At 39.6% G+C, this 20,042-nt stretch overlaps 1 protein-coding gene and 1 non-coding gene across 2 annotated transcripts in view; one reads left to right on the top strand and one right to left on the bottom strand.

Moving 5' to 3' along the window:
* Positions 1–223: 223 nt before the first annotated feature.
* Positions 224–295, top strand: TRNAC-GCA (transfer RNA cysteine (anticodon GCA)). The gene has a single exon. It is a non-coding gene; the product is annotated as a tRNA-Cys (tRNA).
* Positions 296–1,806: 1,511 nt separating this feature from the next.
* Positions 1,807–20,042, bottom strand: part of ASCC3 (activating signal cointegrator 1 complex subunit 3) — a 315,102-nt gene continuing 296,866 nt past the window's right edge. The window contains exons 37-41 of the mRNA XM_052645754.1: positions 11,569–11,720; positions 9,511–9,658; positions 5,599–5,808; positions 2,894–3,069; positions 1,807–2,562 (exon numbers count right to left, since the gene is read on the bottom strand). Of these exons, the coding sequence (XP_052501714.1) occupies positions 2,418–2,562; positions 2,894–3,069; positions 5,599–5,808; positions 9,511–9,658; positions 11,569–11,720 (831 nt within the window). The 3' untranslated portion in view covers positions 1,807–2,417. The remainder of the gene's footprint in view (positions 2,563–2,893; positions 3,070–5,598; positions 5,809–9,510; positions 9,659–11,568; positions 11,721–20,042) is intronic.

The raw sequence follows: 20,042 nt of genomic DNA, 5'->3' as shown, positions 1-20,042 counted from the left end.
CTAATTTCACTTTCATCAAGAGGCTTTTTAGTTCCTCTTCACTTTCTGCTATAAGGGTGGTGCCATCTGCATATCTGAAGTTGTTGATATTTCTCCTTTTATTATAGTCACCTATAATACCTCTTTTCATCACCAGGCCAGCTGTCTAAGAGGACACGTTTCTGATTCATGTAGATTCCAGAGTACTCAATGTCATGCCTAGACTGAATATTTGACTTGCACTTCCCTGGTGGCTCAGATGGTAAAGCGTCTGTCTGCAATGCAGGAGACCCAGGTTCGATCCCTGGGTTGGGAAGGTCCGCTGGAGAAGGAAATGGCAGCCCACTCCAGTATTCTTGCCTGGAAAATCCCACGGATGGCGGGGCCTGGTAGGCTACCGTCCGTGGGGTTGCAAAGAGTCGGACATGACTGAGCGACTTCACTTTCACTTTCTTTCAGTTTCCATTACTATTTGGAGTCAATAAAATCCAAGAGAATATAAGATGAAATACGGAATTAATCTAATGGTTCGCACATGCCCTATATTATAGTGCACACTGAACTCTCAAATTTTGGTTGAGTGATGAGTGAGGATAAGGCCATAGACAAATAGCTCTGGCCACTCATTGGAAGAAGATGAACTTTCCCATCTAAGCACACCATGTCTTACTAGCGTCTTCTTAGCTTATTGTGAACTCATCACTTTCAATGTCAAAATTAATTGGTCCTGTGTTTTCTCTTAATGGATATGACATTCTTTCCTACTGCTCCTATGTTCCCTGTCACACGTCCAGGGGACCTCCTACTTCCCCAAAGTAGCCAGCTCTCATTAAAAAAAAAAAGAATGATACTGATAAACATGAAGACAATGAGTTCTTTTCAGGTTCTTGTATGAACTGGTAACCCTCTGTCTCTATATAATTTTCACTTTTAATTTCACTCAGTGTTTAGGTATGAATTGCAAGTAGAAATAAACTGCCAAATGAAAGGCAGAAAGATCTCTTTATATGAAGTAAACTCCTGAGACTAGAGCCCTTTGGACATCTCATGCCTACAGCACTCGGTACGTTCATATTAGTTGCTTAGGTTCAATGTGGGGAAGTGAATGCCTGGTTCTCCCCATCCTACTTTTATTCCTTCTTCTCCACCCCTCCTTTTTTTTCTATTTTATTTTTTGGTATGGGAAAGGAGGTACACATAAGCAGTATGTTTCAGTTTCAGAAGAGCTTTAAATTCCAATACTTGTGGTGGTTACATTGAAAATATTTGAAAATAATTCATCACAGGGACTTCCCTGGTGGTTCAGTGGTTAAGACTCTATGCTTCCAATGCAGGGGATGTGGGCTCAATCCCTGGCCAGGGAACTAAGATCCCACATGTGACACAGTGTCATTCCCCACCCCCACCCCCTCTTTGAAATTATTTTGCAAAGGTAGAATTTCATTTCACTAGAAAATGTATGTTATATGGGCATTTTAATCCAACAACTTTTTAGTTGGAAAAAAGTATCTTTCAAGATGGAAATGGTTTGGGTATAGAGAAATATCCTTTATCCAAGGTGAAAACCTACCTATAGGGGTTGAACATTTTCTGGGTTTGCCTCAGGCCCATCCTAAGTGCATAAAGACAAAGACTTGAACTATGAGGTCTGTGTGAATTAGACTGTGTATCTCTCCTTGCATAAATAAACTGTCAGAAAGAGAACGGAAGTGATGTCTTGACAGAGAAGGAAATGAAGGATCAAGAGTGGCTATGATGGAAGGGGGCAGAGGGAGTGAGTGAGTCAGGCTGTCTTGAAGTGGCACTCTAAATATTTTATTTCCACCAGTTACAGTATCTACATTTTTAAGTCCAGTATATTCTGCTTTCTTTTAAATCATCATTGGGCTCTATAATGTAATTTTCTATCATATATTATTAACATTTGTAAGAAATTCATGAAATTACTTCTATATGTGATCAAAGTATAAATTTTCCAACTGTATAAATTTTGCAACACAACATGCACTGTGTGCCACTGTACAGAAATCTGGTTAGAAATCTGTTCTAACAAATCTGAACACTGTCACTCCCCTGTGTAGTTTTCCTTAAAAAAAGAGGAGCCGATGTTCTTGTAAACAGTACACTGTGAAATGTAAAATTTGATAATTCCTAAATAGCATCTCAATATACACAACTTGAAAGAGTCTCCTACGGGCATAGTCACTTTACATATCTAGTGATCCATGAGGACAACACAAGGCAACATTTGTGAAAAGGCCCCCCTCCGCAGCCGGCTTGGTGTCGCTGGAGTCAGAGCTGCAGCCACTGCCCATTTCTGCTGCATCTAGAGGTTGGAAGCCGGTTCCTCCAAGGCAAACGTCAAGTAATTTGACTTTGTCCAGATGACTGAACAGCCAGGCTTCACCACTTCCTTCCGACGGATTGTCTAGATTGGGTTATTTCACTTTGAGGTCAGTCAGGGCATCAGAGATCTCGTCGGCCTGTGCAGAGACGCTGGCCGGTGTGACGTGGAGGTGGATGTCGTACTGCTGGTCCAGGCCCAGGTAGCAGTCGCTCATGAAATACAGTGTGTAGATATACCTAACATACAACAGAGGAACAAAATGGTGAAACCACTGTGTTCATCACGTGTCTGAGAAGTTGGCTTCAGTCGTGTCTGACTCTTCGTGACCCTAGGGACTGCAGCCCACCAGGTTCCTCTATCCATGGGATTCCCCAGGCAAGAGTACTGGAGTGGGTTGCCATGCCTTCCTCCAGGGGATCTTCCCAACCAGGGATCGAACCTGCATCTCCTGTGTCTCCTGCAGTGGCAGGTGGATTCTTTACCACTAGTACCACCCAGGAAGCTCATAGTCTGTGGTGGTCTCATCACAGTCACGGTTAATTCTTTGGGGATAAGGATTCTGCTTACCTTCCAGGTACTTCAGGGGTATAAAAAGAGATGGAGACCACGTGATGACTTCGGACATAGCCCACTCTTTTCAAAGCGATAAGTTCTCTCTTATCCACTTCTCCTAATATCAAAAACCATCCTTCATCCTTCGATTTGGGAAATCGAGGAGTAACTGCATGGCTGTCTTGCTTTCCCTGTAAACCAGAAAAAGGAAAGATAAAGTATCAAAATGGCTAGATTTTCTATACCACTTGGTTGTGGTTAAAAGGCCATGTTGTCTTTCTTGGCAGCCATAAATCTGAGTATCTGGGCTGTGTTTCATTTTTAGGTTTGGTGTATTTGATATGCCATCATCTACCTTTTTTAAAGATTCTCAAAGCACAGTATAGCCACACTACTACTTTGTGGCCATAACCACCAGGATTATTTGGCTCAGAACAGAAAACTTTTGAATCTTGACATCAAAATAAATTCTGACACCATTCTTGTAAAGAAAATTAATACCCTAATTTGCAGATGAACAAGCTGGGATACAATCATATTAACCAAATCTTCCAAAGCTTTATATACAAGAAACCAATACTTGGGGAAAAAAAGTCAATTGAAGCTGGACTCTGGAATCTGAAGATAATAAACACTGTCATATAAACATGTTCCCCCACTACCCAAGAATAAAACTACATGAAAAAGCACATATTCCAATATGGCAATATTAAAAAGTTCTTTCTCTAAGGAATGGGAAATTGTGAGCCAAGCAAATTGTAAAATATATTAATCACCACCACCCATGATTAGATATCTCTATAATGACAACACTTGAAGTCTTTTATTTTAGATTGATTTTTAGAAAATCAAAGATTCTAGAGATTCCTTAAGACAATGAGTTTATGGTGTAAAAGATGCTAATAATGACATGCTCTCAATCAGACTTCACTCAATATTCCAGAGGGAGATGTTTCACTGAAGGCATTTTAAAAGAGAGGTCAGAGAGTAATGTATTTTTTACAGCACTTAGAAACAAAATTTAGAGTTTTTCTAGCATGATTAAATCTAATGTTTAAGTACTAATATTATGGTAAAAAGAATCCTATTGTCAGAAATGTTTGCAAAGGCCTCAAAGTTCTCCCTCACTAGTGCTCGCAACATACCTTAGCTGTACCTCAGTATACGGTTAGTCTGGGCACTGTATTATGTTGCTTGAGCACCTCTGTTGAGAGTGAGTCCCCTGAGGCTGGGGGTGTGCTGTCCAGCTATTTGGGACTGGCCTCGTTTCTGTCAGTGTGTGTGCACATGGCAGGTACAAAGCAAACAGCGACTGGAATCAGAGAACTCTGGGTGCCCATCCTGCTCCCATATTTTCTGACTCTAGGACCTTGGCAAATTCCTAAACTCCCCAAGTCCCATTATTCTCTAAAATGGGAAATCACATCTTCTTACATAGCAGTGATAAAGAAAACTCTTCAGTTTTTTTTTCTCTCATGATTTTATCTTTATAATTACAATTGCCTTTTTTTTTGTAAGTTGGGATACCTTAAGTCATCTAAAAATGCTCATATGAAAGCCTCTGAAATGCCAGAGGCCAATCAGTTCATACTTACACTGACTGATTTTTTTTGAATTAGAAATCAAATGAGATGAGACTTAAAGGCACAGTACTGGAAAGACATTTTAACAACAGAAAGTTACCGATCATTTTGTGTGTGAATACAGGGAGGAGAATATGAGTGAACCACAACCTCATTCCTGAGGGAGAGTTCTAGATATGGGAAAGCCCCTCTCCCTGGGCTAAGGAGAAGGCAAATTCTTATTTTGATGATCATGGGACTTCCCTGGTGGTGCAGTGGATAAGAATCTGCCTGCAAATGCAGGGGTGCGGGTTCTATCCCTGGTCAGGGAGGATCCCACATGCTGCACAGCAACTTAGCCCATGCCCCACAACTACGGACTCTGTGCTCTAGAGGCTGGGAGCAGAAACTACTAAAGCCTGCATGCCCAGAGCCTGTGCTCTGCAATAAGAAGCCACTGCAAGGAAGTGTGACTAGAGGAAGCCCACTCAGAACACACTGCAACTAGAGAAAGCCCGCTCAGAACAACCAAGACCCAGTGCAGTCAAAAATAAACAAATGATTGCTGTGGTCCAAAAACCAATTTGCCCACATGTTGTGTACTAACATTCTTGAAGGGCTCAACAATTATTGTGGTGCCACAGACAGTAGGATAGAGCACAGTAACTTAAAAGATAAAATTTTGGCCTATCTGCATGTTGACAGAGCTCTCTCATATGCATTCTAATGAAGGAAGCAGGCAGATGTGGCAAAGGAGACACAGAAAAACTTAACTAGTATCTTCTTCATCTGGGGTGTGGAGTGAAAGTCTAGATTTTGAGATTTCCTCGGGCCCTGAGACTGCTGTGGGCCTGGTATAGGGCCAAGGAACCTGTACTCTTAAAGCTACTCTAGGAAATTCTGCTGAATCTGTACACCATGCTCTGAGAACAGGACTCTAGGCATTATATTATGATGTCCCGTGGGTATTCTGGGGTTGAAACATGGCACATGAGGAGAAGTGACTCATTTCAGAAGACTGACTCTTGCTGCTTAAGGCCAGTTGAGGAAGCGGGATCTGTGAAGGGCACGGAGGCATTAGTCACATAACAGACATGTGTGCTGGTGCGTGCTTGTATCTGGTGTGAAGCATTTGAGAATGGAAACCAAACACTCTACCTTGTGGAACCCGAGGCTGACTCTCTGCAGGCTGACTTGAAGCACATACTCTTGATCAGCATGCAACCTGACCCATCTGTTGTCGCTGCGTTTGTCTGAAGCCACAGTTGTGATGGAGACCTCGTCGTGTCCCTCTGCGGCGTCATCCCACCAGCCTTTAACACTCAAGCCAACATCGATCACTGGCAAATGAGATAAGAAATTCCATGCCTGAATAAGAAGAGAAAAGAGTGGGTAACTGAAATGTAGTGAGCAACTAAGAAGTAGTGAACTTTTAAAAAATCAACCACTTTGTTCTCAGATTAATCTGGATTCAATGCAGTTGTAAGAAATAAAGCAGACAGATCCTGGGTACCAGTCCCCAGTTTCCCCCAGGTGAGCACTTTTCACAACTACAGTACAAGTATGTATACCAGGATATTAACAGTGACACAATCTATAGCTCTTGTTCAGATTTCCTAGTTTTTCTTGTACTCATTTGTTTGTAAAAATAGTGTGCTTTTAATATTATTAAAGTCCCTTTAAAAAAACTAAGAAAGTATTAATCATTACCTAAACTTGTGATCCTTTTATCAGAAAACCCTTTGAGACAATGAGTGGTTACTGACTATACTAAAAAAATAAGTTTTAAAATAATTGTTGAACTGGCTAGTTTTAGAGAAGCATCTATCATGTATACTATCATGTAAGAATTGAATCGCCAGTCTATGTCTGACGCAGGATACAGCATGCTTGGGGCTGGTGCATGGGGATGACCCACAGAGATGTTATGGGGAGGGAGGTGGGAGGGGGGTTCATGTTTGGGAACACATGTAAGAATTAAAGATTTTAAAATTAAAAAAAAATGTGAAAAAAAATAAATAAACAAACAAACAAAAAAAGCATTTATGTGACTGCTAAGGTGGAGAGCATTACTTGGGGATATAAAAGCAACTTGAAAAAATGCTGTGATGCAATTTTTGATGTCAGACAGCATCTTTCACTGACCATTTAGTGTACAAAATGGACAATTCTTTTGTTTTTATTCCAAATTATTCTGAAAGGAAAACATTTTATATGTTTGTATATTGTAAGGAAATCTCTAGGTCTAGGGTTCTTTCTAGAAACAAATATATATTTTTTGGTATTATCATATTGAGAATACCAACTTAAATGACACATATTAAAAGGAGGAGAAAATATTACCAATTTTATTCCTGCTCTTTTAATTAAAAATATTTGTGAAAAATTAAAATGCAAATAGTAAGTGCTTATCAATAATGGGGCTTCTCTTGTGGCTCAGCTGGTAAAGAATCCGCCTGCAATGCGGAAGACCTGGGTTTGATCCCTGGTTTGGGAAGATCCCCTGGAGAAGGGAAAGGCTATTTACACCAGTGTTCTGGCCTGGAATATTACATGGACTACAGTCCATGGGGTTGCAAATAGTTGGACACGACTGAGTGACTTTCACTTTCACTTTTCAAGTGCTTATCATTGTTGAATGAATGAATGAATTCCTAAGTCTATGGGAAAGATGTAAAAAAAATAACCTAATATCCTCAGATAATTGTCATTTTCTAACATTTATAACTATGTGGCAAATATCACCACTGGTCAAGAAAACGCTCTATATTGGCTGTTTTATCTGTTGTTACCTTCTAAGTTAGTTTTTAAAAGCTCATGAATACTTTAATTTTTTCCTTTTATTTCTTTAATAATATTCCATAGGTATCCTTATAGGCTTTGATTTCATATTCGCTGAGACTTTATTGCTGTTGAGTATACCACCTAATTGAAATGAAGAAGCCCTGATGAATCAAACTATCCCTCAGGAATTCAAAAAATGTAAATCCAATGCAAATTTTCAATTCAACACCAATCCTGTAACTTGTGAATCTGAAATTATGTTTGAAATAGATGCTGAAATACTCAGGCCACAGAATGGTCTACACAGTGCTTTAAGGTACAAATGATGGCGTATCCCCTGCTAGAACCAGCTGAGTCTAGAAGCTGTGCCACAGGATGTTCTTAGACTAGCCAGAGGGAGGACACAAATATACCATTTCTGTATAGCATTTAACTTTGTGAGACAATACAAGTAGCATTTATCATATGAAGTAAGACTTCATATTTTTCTTGTACCTTTAAATGAGTTAGCAATATAATAATTATTAGCAACTCATTGGAACTTCATTTTACAAAGCCTCCAAAAGTCAGATCTTGCTTTTATATATCTGTAATCTTTTTGCAGTGCTTAATATTATTATTTGCCATCTACAATGCATATGCATATATTTTTTGGATGTGTGTATACATTTGTACATACATATATACAAATATATATACACATACACACATACATAAGTATATAAAACATGAGCTGTTTTTAAAGAAATTGCTAAGACATTTCAACACCAGCCAAACATATTTATCTGTGGATTAATCTTCATCTATTGAATCAGGCAAAAGCACTGCCATGCATACAATTATTTAATTAGCAGCCAAATCCTCTGCCAGTCAGCAGCCGTTCCAGGCATACTGATGGGGTAGAAGATGCAAATCTCACAGTCGTACTGCTTTTTCTCATTACTACTGCAATTAGCACTTAAATTGATGCTTTAAACATACTAATTTCTGGAATAATTCAGGATTTGTATGTTACCTGGGATCGCCTCACTGCAGAGCCGACACCAGATTGCTCTGCAAATTGAAGCACTTTTGAGCCAAATAACCATCATTATATCAGACTGAGCCAATTTGCATTCGGTTTTAAAGATAACAGAATGGCAATTTATGCAAATAAATTAAGTAAGTTTACTTCTGAGTTTTCCCTGAACTAATTATAACAATGTTCTAATTTTTTATCACATCTAAAACTTGGCTTGAAACCACTGTATGTTATGTTAGAAATCTGTTGTTGCTAATAGAAGTCTTGTTTTAAATATATTTTTTATTCATAATTTTGATGATAATTTAGCTAGAAAGGGAGGCACTTATTATGAATATTAAAATAGATTTTTTGTGCCAATTCTGGGTTCAACAGAAATTGAACAATCAGACTTAAATGCCTGTTATACTTTTTCCAAGTCTTGCTTGAAATAAGTTCCACTGGGGTGGCGGTGGGGTCGGGGGCAATGACATGGTTTAGAAGTTTCTTTATTTTACTACATGTTTTGCAAGCCAATATGTTAATTATGTTGTAAACCCTGAACATTTACATGCTTAGGGTAAAATTGCTTAAGATTTAAAAGTCTGTATATGCCAAATATTTCTGGCATTGTTCATTCATATTTTTGGTCTTTCCAAAGATAGTCTGGAGCAATGACTTATGTTGTCTTTCACAACATAGATTTAGATTTTCCTGAGCTACAAAGTATACTAACAAGGAGTTTGTTTCAAGAAACACTTTAGAATCTAGGAACAAAAAGTGATTAAAATGAGGGGGGCATAAAAGAGTAATTGAGGGCGGTGCATGAAAATATATCCAAGTGTAAAAAAACAACAAAAAAACACCTTGAAGAAGGGATTATTGATAGAAGGACTCCTGGGCAATGTAGCCTAGATGACTAAGTCCTAGTAGGCCTTTCTCAGCCACTGTAACAGCATTATACTGAAACAACCTTCTAATAATGCAGCCGCTATTTCTAATTATTGTTACAGTCATTACTCTTAATACCATCTGTTGAGCTCTTATGCTATAACAGGACAGATATAGAGCATAAAGCAATTTACATAATAACATCCTGCTTAATCTTCCCAAGAATTTCATGAGACTGATATAATGTTTTCATGTTTATAATCATAGTAAATGGCAGGTGGAATTTAAACCCAGGAGAGTTTGACTCTGAAAGCAACACTCTTAAGTTAGAAAACTTTTGTGTAACTTCCCAGATAGAGTGAGAGAGTATCTAAACATGGAACTGATGGCCTTACCTGCTTCATTTTGGGGGCCGGTAGCTCTTTTTCTATCATGGAGCTGAATACATGGTCTTTCCCTGCACAGGCATGGATCAGTTCTGGGAGGCACTCAATGGACCCATGGTAACCAGCACGTGGGCCCTTCATACCTGGGCTCCATTTCCTAAGAAATAATATCAACACCAAATAATTCTTTCATAGCACAAATGAGATTTTTCTGACAACGATGGTTTCTATAAAGAGTTTAAAAATTAAATTTAGTGTATAACTTTTTAAAGACCACTATTATGAAGCTTCAAAATCAGTCAGGATTCTTGAAGGTATCAATCCAAGGCAGTTTTGCTACCATGACATAAAATGTGTGAATCATGTGTGAGCTCAGTAGAAAATCAGGATTGATAGACAGGTGGTGTCTTTCTATAGGAAGGCACTAATATGTGCTGACGCATCCATGTGGATAAAATACTGAACTGGAGCTCTGACCCGTTTGCAATGGATGCAGGCAAATGTCTCTAATACATTTACTTGAATAAAGTTTTCATTGTAAGTTGTTGACATCCTACAGTTAAAAGTATATTAGGGGACTATTTCAGATTTACAGTATAAATAGTGCTGGATCACCAGGAAAGGAGTCTATCTAAATCTATCTTGTTTATATAGTAAGATGAAAAATATCCTTGAAATTAGACAAATACAGCCACTTTTCTGGGTAGCAATAATAAAATGGATCAAATCTCCTAGGCCCCAACCAGTTTCCGTAACAGACCCATGTGCTGTTGGGTTGGTACCCTAGCGTGTCTCCTCTACTGCTGAAACCCAACTCCCATAACTTCCAGTACCATGTTGAAAGAGCTCCTGAAACTGAGCCATAGACACGTGAGGTATCTACTTTCCCTGGCCCCAGGTCACCTGCTGTTGGTGTGGCCCATTCTCTGAACATGCCTTTTAGTTCTCAGGGACATCTCATAGCAGGGACTCGAGCACCATGGGATCAACTGCCCTGGAAGCCAGTGTATGTCAGTCAGATGGAGGGACTTCCCTGAGGAGACCCCATGTGTGCCTGAGGTTCTGGTGACGAATATCTCTAGATGCATCACATGACTGCCACTCCTCGTCCAGCTGATGAGAGGCAGAAGGGTGCATGATAGCAAGCACAGGCAGACTCTTCTGTCCGTCTTCATGACTGTGAAACAATATTTTGGCCGCACAGTATCTCTCAAGTGGTGTGAAAAGAAACATTTTCATTTAAACACTGCCAATCTGGCTTGTAGTATGTACCATTCTTTCCTTTGCTAAAATAGTTGTAGCCATGTACATGGGACCTAGGCTTCCCTGGTGGCTCAGATGGTAAATAATCTGCCTTTAATGCAGGAGACCCGGGTTCAATCCCTGGGTCGGGAAGATCCCCTGGAGAAGGAAATGGCAACCCACTCCAGTATTCTTGGCCTGGGAAATTCCATGGACAGGGGAGTCTGGGGGGCTACAGTCCATGGGGTTGCAAAGGGTCAGACACGACTAAGTGACCAACATTTTCACTTTCTTTTCACATAGGACCTAAGAGTTGAATACTTTTATGATAGCAAAAACTCTTCTTATAGGTACAAGTTACATCTTGAGCTGCTAGATATATATAACTACTCAGTTTTTGGACAGTTTACAGATGCACAGCTTACTTTTGACAAAAAATTTCTGATCTCTCTAATCTATTCTGCAATGATAGAAACTGGTAATTTCTTTTGCTTTAGGTCACTTAAAGAACTTGCATAACATTTTTTAAAATGAAGGCTGGCACAGCAAAGAAAGAGTTAAAATGAAGATGCATTTGATGCTGCAAATAGAAAACAACTTAAAAGAAGGTTAAAATGAATTGCAGTTCAGCTTGAGGCCAATGATCAAATTTCAAGTAAGAATTCCATTGTCACTAGTCTATGTTTCCCTCCGGGAAACAGGGGCATTTTCACTGTAAGGAATCAATATTCTAGGCACAACGTGAAATTCAAGTGACCATACATGTAAAGGAAATGATTTTTTGAAATAAAAAAACCCAATTACATTGAGAATTAAAATACTTACCTGAAAATGTGCAGATGGTGGTTTTCTATGTGTGGTATTGTTAGGAGGGAGGAGTCTTTCAGCCACCGCCCCTGGATCACCATCTGCACCAGGTTGGTGATGTTCAGGACAGTCACCAGCCAGCCCTGGTGTGCAGCCACGTCCAGCATTGCCTGAACAGGGAAAACACACACGTTATAAGAGTACCATGGCACCTTCCCTCTCCATGGGGGATCTGATATCTAGCTTTAACAAAAAGCTCCCAGGGTTATATCTCTAAATTACTACTAATCAAAAGAAGAAACCAGAAAATAAACTACAGTTGGACTGCAGGGAACATAGTGAAACGTCTGTAGTGAAACATTAGTGAAGCATCTCTTACAACATTTACTGCACATTACTTTGTACAAAATGCCAAATATTTAGCTTTTTTAGGTCAGCAAAGATTAGGCAGATAATATCGGCACTATATTAAAGAGAAAAACTCAGTGTACTTTGAGAGCAAATTATATATAATTCACTGTTATCAAGAGCACTAGCAGCTCCATTTAAAAAGTACATCTCAAGTGGTGGTGGTTTAATCACTAAGTTGTGTCTGACTCTTGCGACCCTATGGACTGTAGCCCACCAGGCTCCTCTGTCCATGAGATTTCCCCAGGCAAGAATACTGGAGTGGGTTGCCATTTCCTATTCCAGAGGATCTTCCTGACCTAGGGACCGAACCCACATCTTGTATATTGCTGGTGGATTCTTTACCGTTGATTCAAACCTCAAGTAGTCTTTCCCAAATTTAAGGGCAACAATGGTAAGGTGATAGGTCTACTTACCCAAAATTTATTTTTTTCCCAGAGAGCAAGCTAAAAGCAGAGCCCTGGATTTCAGTGACTATACTATGCCACACAGTAAAGGGGGCAGGGACCAGTGTACATGTACATGGGGAATGATGAGAAGCTATTCATATTAGTCTATACATTTAATCCAATGTTTTATGGACAAACAAACGGCTGCATTTGCTTAAGGCCAAACCAAACAGTGAAATCTTCTTTAAACAAAGGAGAAGTTTACACAGGCAAAGCTATTTCAATTAAATTAGATTCTAGTGAATGCTGACTTAAAGACACATAAGTTAATATCATGATCTGAGGCAGCTAGTTTATACAGTTTAAGGAGTGCACTCTCTTGTTTTGGGAAATGAAGGTAGGAGAAATCAGATGTACCTCATAAATGCCTAAAATGATATTTCACCATCTCACTGATTGTAAAATATTTATAAAATGTACAAAACCTATGTGTACATTTTTAGAAATGGTTCTTAAAGATTTATTATGCTAGTAAAATTAATCTGCCATATTACTTAGTACTTATTGAGTCAGACACATTTTCCTTCCAAGTTTTGAATTTCCTATTCTGGATTTTCTAATTTACAAAAATGTAAAATAGTTTAAAAAACATCTGGCTAAACCAATCTGTGGTCTTTTTATACATATTACAGGGAAATGGATCCACATCTCTGGGTATGATGGTTACTGTGATGGAATGGTCAAATTGGCCGTTAGTACCCATGAGCCTGGGCTTGCCAGGTGGTGATAGTGGTAAAGAACCCACCTCCGATGCAGGAGACTTTAGAGATGTGGGTTCAATCCCTGGGTTTGAAAAAGCCCTTGGAGAAGAGAATGGGATCCTACTCCAGTACTCTTGCCTGGAGAATCCCATGGACAGGGGAGCCTGGTGGGCTACAGTCCATGGGGTTGCAAAGAGTTGGACACGACTGAAGTGACTTAGCACTCATGTAACCGTGAGCCTACTAATTGCACATTATAAAGCTTTATGGTTGGTATAATATGTTTATATGTATGTGTGCATATGAAAGTGTATACATGCACGAATGTATGTGTTTATAAATCCAGGGGAAATCCACTTCTGTCCTTCCTATTTCTCTGCAGAGCTGATTAAACCACTTAGCCTTTGAAGTACACGAGACAAGCTGGTCACGAGGAACATTCCTCAGACAAAAATAAAAGTATTAGTTCGCAAGTCACAACTCTTGAATTCCGAAAGGGAAGACAAATGAATAATTATACCTAATGCAGTATCATGATGATGTTAGAAGTTGTAATGTAGAGTAACTATGGTGATTTTACTTGTGATTTTTATATTACAACTTGACTGGAAATAAATTCCAGACCAAAAACTCATATACTAGAAGAGCTAGATGGATGGACCATATGTTTTTAACTTTGAAGTTTTCATGATGAAGTTGAAAGATTTCGTAAAATTTATGAGAGCTGCCCACAATCTTTCCTTGTATGATCCAGATGTGAAAAATGTAAAAAATCATGCAAAGTGATTGCTTACGTGAAGTAAATGAAAAAGCCGGATCATGAATTGAAAACTATCACTTGTTTTAATTTAGAAGAAAGGCAGGTAGGGAAGAATCGGGGATGAGAGATGGCTGTGACAACCCAAACGTGCTGAATAAATGTTGCCACACGACTGCCTACTCACTCCCTAGTGGGTCCTGTTTCTTCTTCCCCTTCCAGCCACTGCCTCTGTGTAGACCCTCATCAACACTCATGTGGAATATTATAATAAATACCACTTTATCCTCATTCTAAGTTTTCTTCATACTTTGTATTGTTACCTCAGCGCATTTTTACAGAGGTAAAATGGGTTATGTCATTCCTCTGCTTAAGTTTCTTCAATGGCTTCAAGCTTTGTAGTGGACAAAAGCTAACACTTCTCTGCAGGTCCTCTTCTTACAAATCCTGCTCCCTCTACCTTGTCTACCTGGGAAATTCCTACACATCCTTCAAGTCAAGCTCAAATGCTACTTCTTCCTGTGAAGGCTACCTAATGGACAGGAGGTACTTCTTAGGTGCCCACTGCTCCATGCTACTATTATCATATTGTGGGTCTTTGTTTACATACGTGCCCATTAAATATAAACCCCTTGATAGCAAGGTTCTGGAAGTAGTCTTGGTAATTATAGCCCTAGCACAGAGCACTCAAATATTAATTTTATGAAAGAACATTCATAAAAATCCAATTATAATAATTACAACAAACATTCTACCTGTTATGGCATATCTGCCAAAGGCAGCACAGTACAGGAAAAAAAACTACAAGCTTTGATGTCAGACATAGGTTTGAATGTTAATTTTGTCCCACATTCTATGTATAAATTTGGGGCAACTACTTAACCCTACAAGGATAGATTTCTTACTGATAGAAGTGTTATATGTCTGTATAGGGGCTGATGAGGGTGAAATAAGATGATGTACTATGTAAGGTATCTATTACACTGCCTGGAACAGAATAAATCTTTTAGATCTCAATAATAGATCTTGATAAACAGGTACTTATTTTTAACATTCCTCTAATGAGGAAATGGAAAGAACACTGTAAAACAACCTAAGAGAGACTTTCTAAGAGAGACTTCCTTTGGACCTTTAGGGATTGATTTCTCCACTGAGGAGTATAGGATTTCAAGGAGCAAAGTACGGAAGGCTGGGAGCAAATGCATGGAGTGGGCAGAACTGTTCATCAGGAGAGGTGTGCAACTGCAAGACAGTCAGGGGACACATAAAACCCAAGGCAGTCCCTGCAGTGCAGGCCAAACTGGAGCAAGTGGACTTGGTCCTCAGTCTGAGTGGACAAGTCTAAGTCACCATGTAGGTACATGCCTCAAGGGGCTACGGCTAAGGGATGGTCCAGGTAAATGGGTCTGAGGCTCTGGTGGGTCACCCCGACATACCTCTGCATGACTGTGCCTAGCAGGGACTCCCTGCATCTCACTATCTTTTACAGCAGTCTTCCTGGTAGACAAGAACTAGTGAGACAGCATGGTACTGGCACAAAAACACACAGATCAGAGGAATAGGATAGAGAACTTGGAAATAGACCCACGCATTTATGGTTAACTCATTTACGACAAATGAGACAAGAATATGCAATGGAGAAAACATAGTCTCTACAATAAGTCATGATGGGAAAACTGGACAGCTACCTGTAAAATAAATTAGAACAGTCTCTAACACCATATACAAAAATAAATTTAAAATGGATGAAAGACCTAAACGGAAGATCAGATACTAAAAAACTCCTAGAGGAACACATACAAAGGTAGAACATTCTTTGACATAGATCTCAGTAATATTTTTTGGCTCTGTCTCCTAAAGGGAATAAAAGCAAAAATATATGGAAGCTAATTAAACTTAAAAGCTTTTGTACAGCAAAGGATACCATCAATAAACAAAAAGATAGCCTACTGCATGGGAGAAGATATTTGCAAATGATGTTGATAAGGGATTAATATCCAACATATATAAACAGCTCATACAGCTCAATATCCAACAGACAAGCCAAATAAAAAATGGTCAGAAAAACTGAATATTCTGCCAAGGAAGAAATGCAAATGGCCAAAAGGTACATGAAAAGATGCTTAACATCTCTAACCATGATCCCTGGATTGAGAAGATCCCCTGGAGGAGGGCATGGCAACCTACTCCAGTATTCTTGCCTGGAGAATACCATGGAGAGAGGAGCCTGGTGGGCTACAGTCCATGGAGTCACGAAGAGTTGGACATGACTGAGTAGCACTCTAATAATGAGGGAAATGCAAATCAAAACCACAATGAGGTATCACCTCACACCTGTCAGAATAGCTATCATCAAAAAGAACACAAAGAGCAAATGTTGACGAGGAGATGGACAAAAGGGAACCCTCATACACTGTTGGTGGGAATGTAAATTGATAGCCACGGTGGAAAGCAACATAGAGGTTCTTTGAAACATTAAAAATACAACTACCATATGATCCAGCAAGTCCATTCCTGGGTATATATCTAAAGAAAATGAAAATGCTAATTCAAAAAGGTACCTGCACCACAATATTCACCGAAGCACTATTTACAACTGCCAAAATAGAGCAGCAACCTGAGTGTCCATCAACAGATGAACGGATAAAGAAGAGGTGGTATATTCACAACAGAGTACTACTCAGCAATAAAAAAGAACAGAGTTTTGCCATTCACAGCAGTGTGGATGGGTTTGGAGGGCATTATGCTAAGTGAAACAAGTCACACACAGAGAGACAAATACTGTATGATATCACTTTTATATGTGGAATCTAAAAAAATACAACACTAGTGAATATAGCAGATAAGAAGCAGACTCACAGATATAAACCTGTTACTGCTGCTGCTAAGTCGCTTCAGTCGTGTCCGACTCTGTGCGACCCCATAGACGGCAGCCCACCAGGCTCCCCCGGCCCTGGGATTCTCCAGGCAAGAACACTGGAGTGGGCTGCCATTTCCTTCTAGTCAGGGGCTATACAGGGGTAAGAGTGAGAAGTACAAACTACTGGGTGTAAGGCTACAAAGATGTATTATATAACATGGAGAATATATGTAGCCAGTATTTTGTAATAAGTATAAATGAAGTATAACCTTTAAAGATGTATTAAAGAGATTTCTCAAGTGTTCCAGTGGTTGGGACTTGGTGCTTTCACTGCCAAGACCCAGGTTCAGTTGCTGGTTGGGGAGCTGGGATTCTGCAAGCTGCATGGTGTGGCCAGAACAAAAATTATGTTTAAAAACCAAAGTACTAATAAGTGTATACTCCTCCTTAGCATGGGGCTGGTTTTTGTAACATCTGGAGATCATGGTTCAGTTCCCCAAGACACCTCAAAGTCCCTTATAGAGATCTAATACTCAAACAACAAAAAGCTGCTTTAGTATACTGTGGAGAAAAAAGTGGACATTCTTCACTGGCTTAGCATTAACATTAGGCAAATACTGAACCCCCTCTCCCATCTGCTTTTACTTCATGTCCATCTTCTACTGGGCATGCCCCCTATCAGACAAAGCTAGGATGATTCTAAGTCTAGCGGCAAAATGGGTGGGGGCTGACTCCATGCAGGAGACTTTCTCCTATTAAGTTGGAAGCAACTTCAGTTGATTGCTGACTCAGAATTCTCTGTCATTTCCTACTGTGAAAGACTAGAAATATGACTCCTGGCATTGCATTAATTTATAAAATTACACTACAATTGACACTATCATAATCAATAGAAACTATGGGGTGGTTCATTTCTTTATTGGAAAGCAGGCAATGAATTTGGTTTTGAACTCATTTGAACCAAGGTGCCATTCTGAAGCCAGAAGAGTTAAATGCAAGCCTTGACCTTCCAATAAAATGCCAACATACACTATAGTGTTACTTGTTTTTATAAAGTTCCCTTTCTATCTTTCAGATGGACTATAGTACCCTTGGAGTTGGGGCAGAAAAACATAAGTCACAAAAGGAGGCAGCCTACAGTTGGCACAGAGTAAGATGTCCAGAGAGAAAAGACCCTCTTAGGATCAGGAAAAGAGGTTTCCATGCCTGGGGCATGTGAGCCTCACAGAGAAGAGTGGCTTCAGCAGGTCACTGAGACCGCACACAGTCATGGCAGAGAGGGAAGCTCTGAAAGAAGCTTATGGACATTGATAGCACTCATATCACATGGTATCTAGCACCTCTGTGAGTGGAGGTGACACCTCTTTCTGGGAGAAAGTACTGCAAAGGAGCATGAAAAGATCTGGAATAAGTACTGGGGGGAATTACTGATGTGAATAAAAGCATTGGTGAGTTTCAACAGCATGACTTTGAAAGAGTAATTATACAAATTATTAGAAACATTGAGAAATCATAGAAATAGTAATGCTTCATGGCTGATTCTGACAACAATGAGTAGGATTAATTTGGGTGTGAAAGCAGAGAATTCAGATGCTGAGATTTTAGGTTACTGGTGACATCACTGTTGAAGTGGACAGCTGGAGGGCCAATCCTGTATGGGTGGCAAGTGAGGTCACAGACGACCGAGACTGGATCATAGAATCAGGAAGGCGAGGAGAGACTCCTGGCTGATGAGTAACAGAAATGGTTAGTCACGCTGATGGGTAAAGAAGCTGTGGTCAGGAGAGTGAGAGGGTGACGCCATGGAGGTGGCGGCAGAAGTGGTTTGGATGTAGTATTACAGCAGCGGAGTTTGGGATGAATGTGATTACAGTGTTGGAAAGGTCATCTGCTGAAGCCACTCTGGTGACTGGAGGAGCTGGAATGGGGCTGCACGCTATGAACTGGTGTTTGAGGGAGGTGGGAAAACAGATCCAGACTTTGGAACACAGTTGAAAAGGAAAACTTATAGACACTGAAAGTAAAATGTACATGGATAAGAGAAGCAGGAATCTGAGAAGAAAGGTGTGGTTGGAGAGATCTGAGGAGGCAGACTTTGATTACTGAAGAAGCACTAAGAACGAGCCAGGCCAGGAGTTTCAAAGAGATCACAGAAACGAGGTGGTGTATGTGTCTGACTGACAGCTAGAGAAGGAGGGGTAAAAACAAAGATGGGTACATATACTACAAACATCCCAGACCTAATCCTCATGTAGAACTCACAGGGAACATTTAAGAACTTAGCTTTGTGCAAAGGTAAAACCACTACCACTACTACCTCCAAAAACAACCCTGCTTCTCATCCCCATAATCAAAAAAGAACTAGAGTTTAGAAGATGGACACTCTCTGGAAGAAAATTTTTTAGGCTGTAAGCATCGTGAAGTCAAGGACATGCTTTCTGACTTGAATACACCTCATGTCTTCAACACTTATTTTGAATCGATTTCAAGAATTCCTCAAGCATATCAAGCTTGGTCTTGCCATTTAAAATAAATACAACCACATTTCACAGAGATGTAAACTATTCCTGCAAAGGATGGATTTATCCAAATCTACAGATATTTTTCTTCTTTTTCCGCTACTATAGATTATACTTAAAAATGCAAGTTTGACAATAGATCTGCGTTTTGTATCAAATAAAGTACATTTCATTCAATTATTCTGAAAAGTGGCAATGAGTTATATAAACTCAAACTGTACACAAAGCACACACATAAAGTGTGATGAAAATATTTGTACAGTGGTGTGTTGGCTATACAACACTTTTAAAAATAGCTCACAACACCAATTATGAGGCATTAGTACTGTCTCCTGAAGCTCACATCAGTCCAGTGACTGTAACCACACTGATGAAAAGTGAGAAGACTTGGTTTTCTAATTTTATATCTGTGCTCATCACACTATATTCCACAGCCTCTGAACGACACACCCTGAAGACATACCCTGTCTTATTTTAAGAAGGATTTACAGTGGTTTACATCTATCCTTTCTCTTGTACTTAACAGAAAAATGCAGAGTCCAGATTTTATTATGCAGATTCCAAATTATTATGCATTTAACTGACAATTGTCTCAGAACATTTGTCAACGGGAGTTTTGAAAACTAAAATCTAAAAATAAATTTTAATCCACCATTTGGTTTTTAGTCAATTCAGTCATGTCTGACTCTGTGCGACCCCATGGACTGCAGCACGTCAGGCTTCCCTGTCCAATACCAACTCCTGGAGCCTACTCAAACTGATATTCATTGCATCAGCGATGCCATCCAACCATCTCAT

This window comes from Budorcas taxicolor, chromosome 9 (genome assembly GCF_023091745.1).
Source record: "Budorcas taxicolor isolate Tak-1 chromosome 9, Takin1.1, whole genome shotgun sequence".
Classification (NCBI taxonomy): domain Eukaryota; kingdom Metazoa; phylum Chordata; class Mammalia; order Artiodactyla; family Bovidae; genus Budorcas; species Budorcas taxicolor.
Note: the sequence above shows the minus strand (reverse complement) of the source record. Positions and strands in the feature narration are given on the sequence as shown.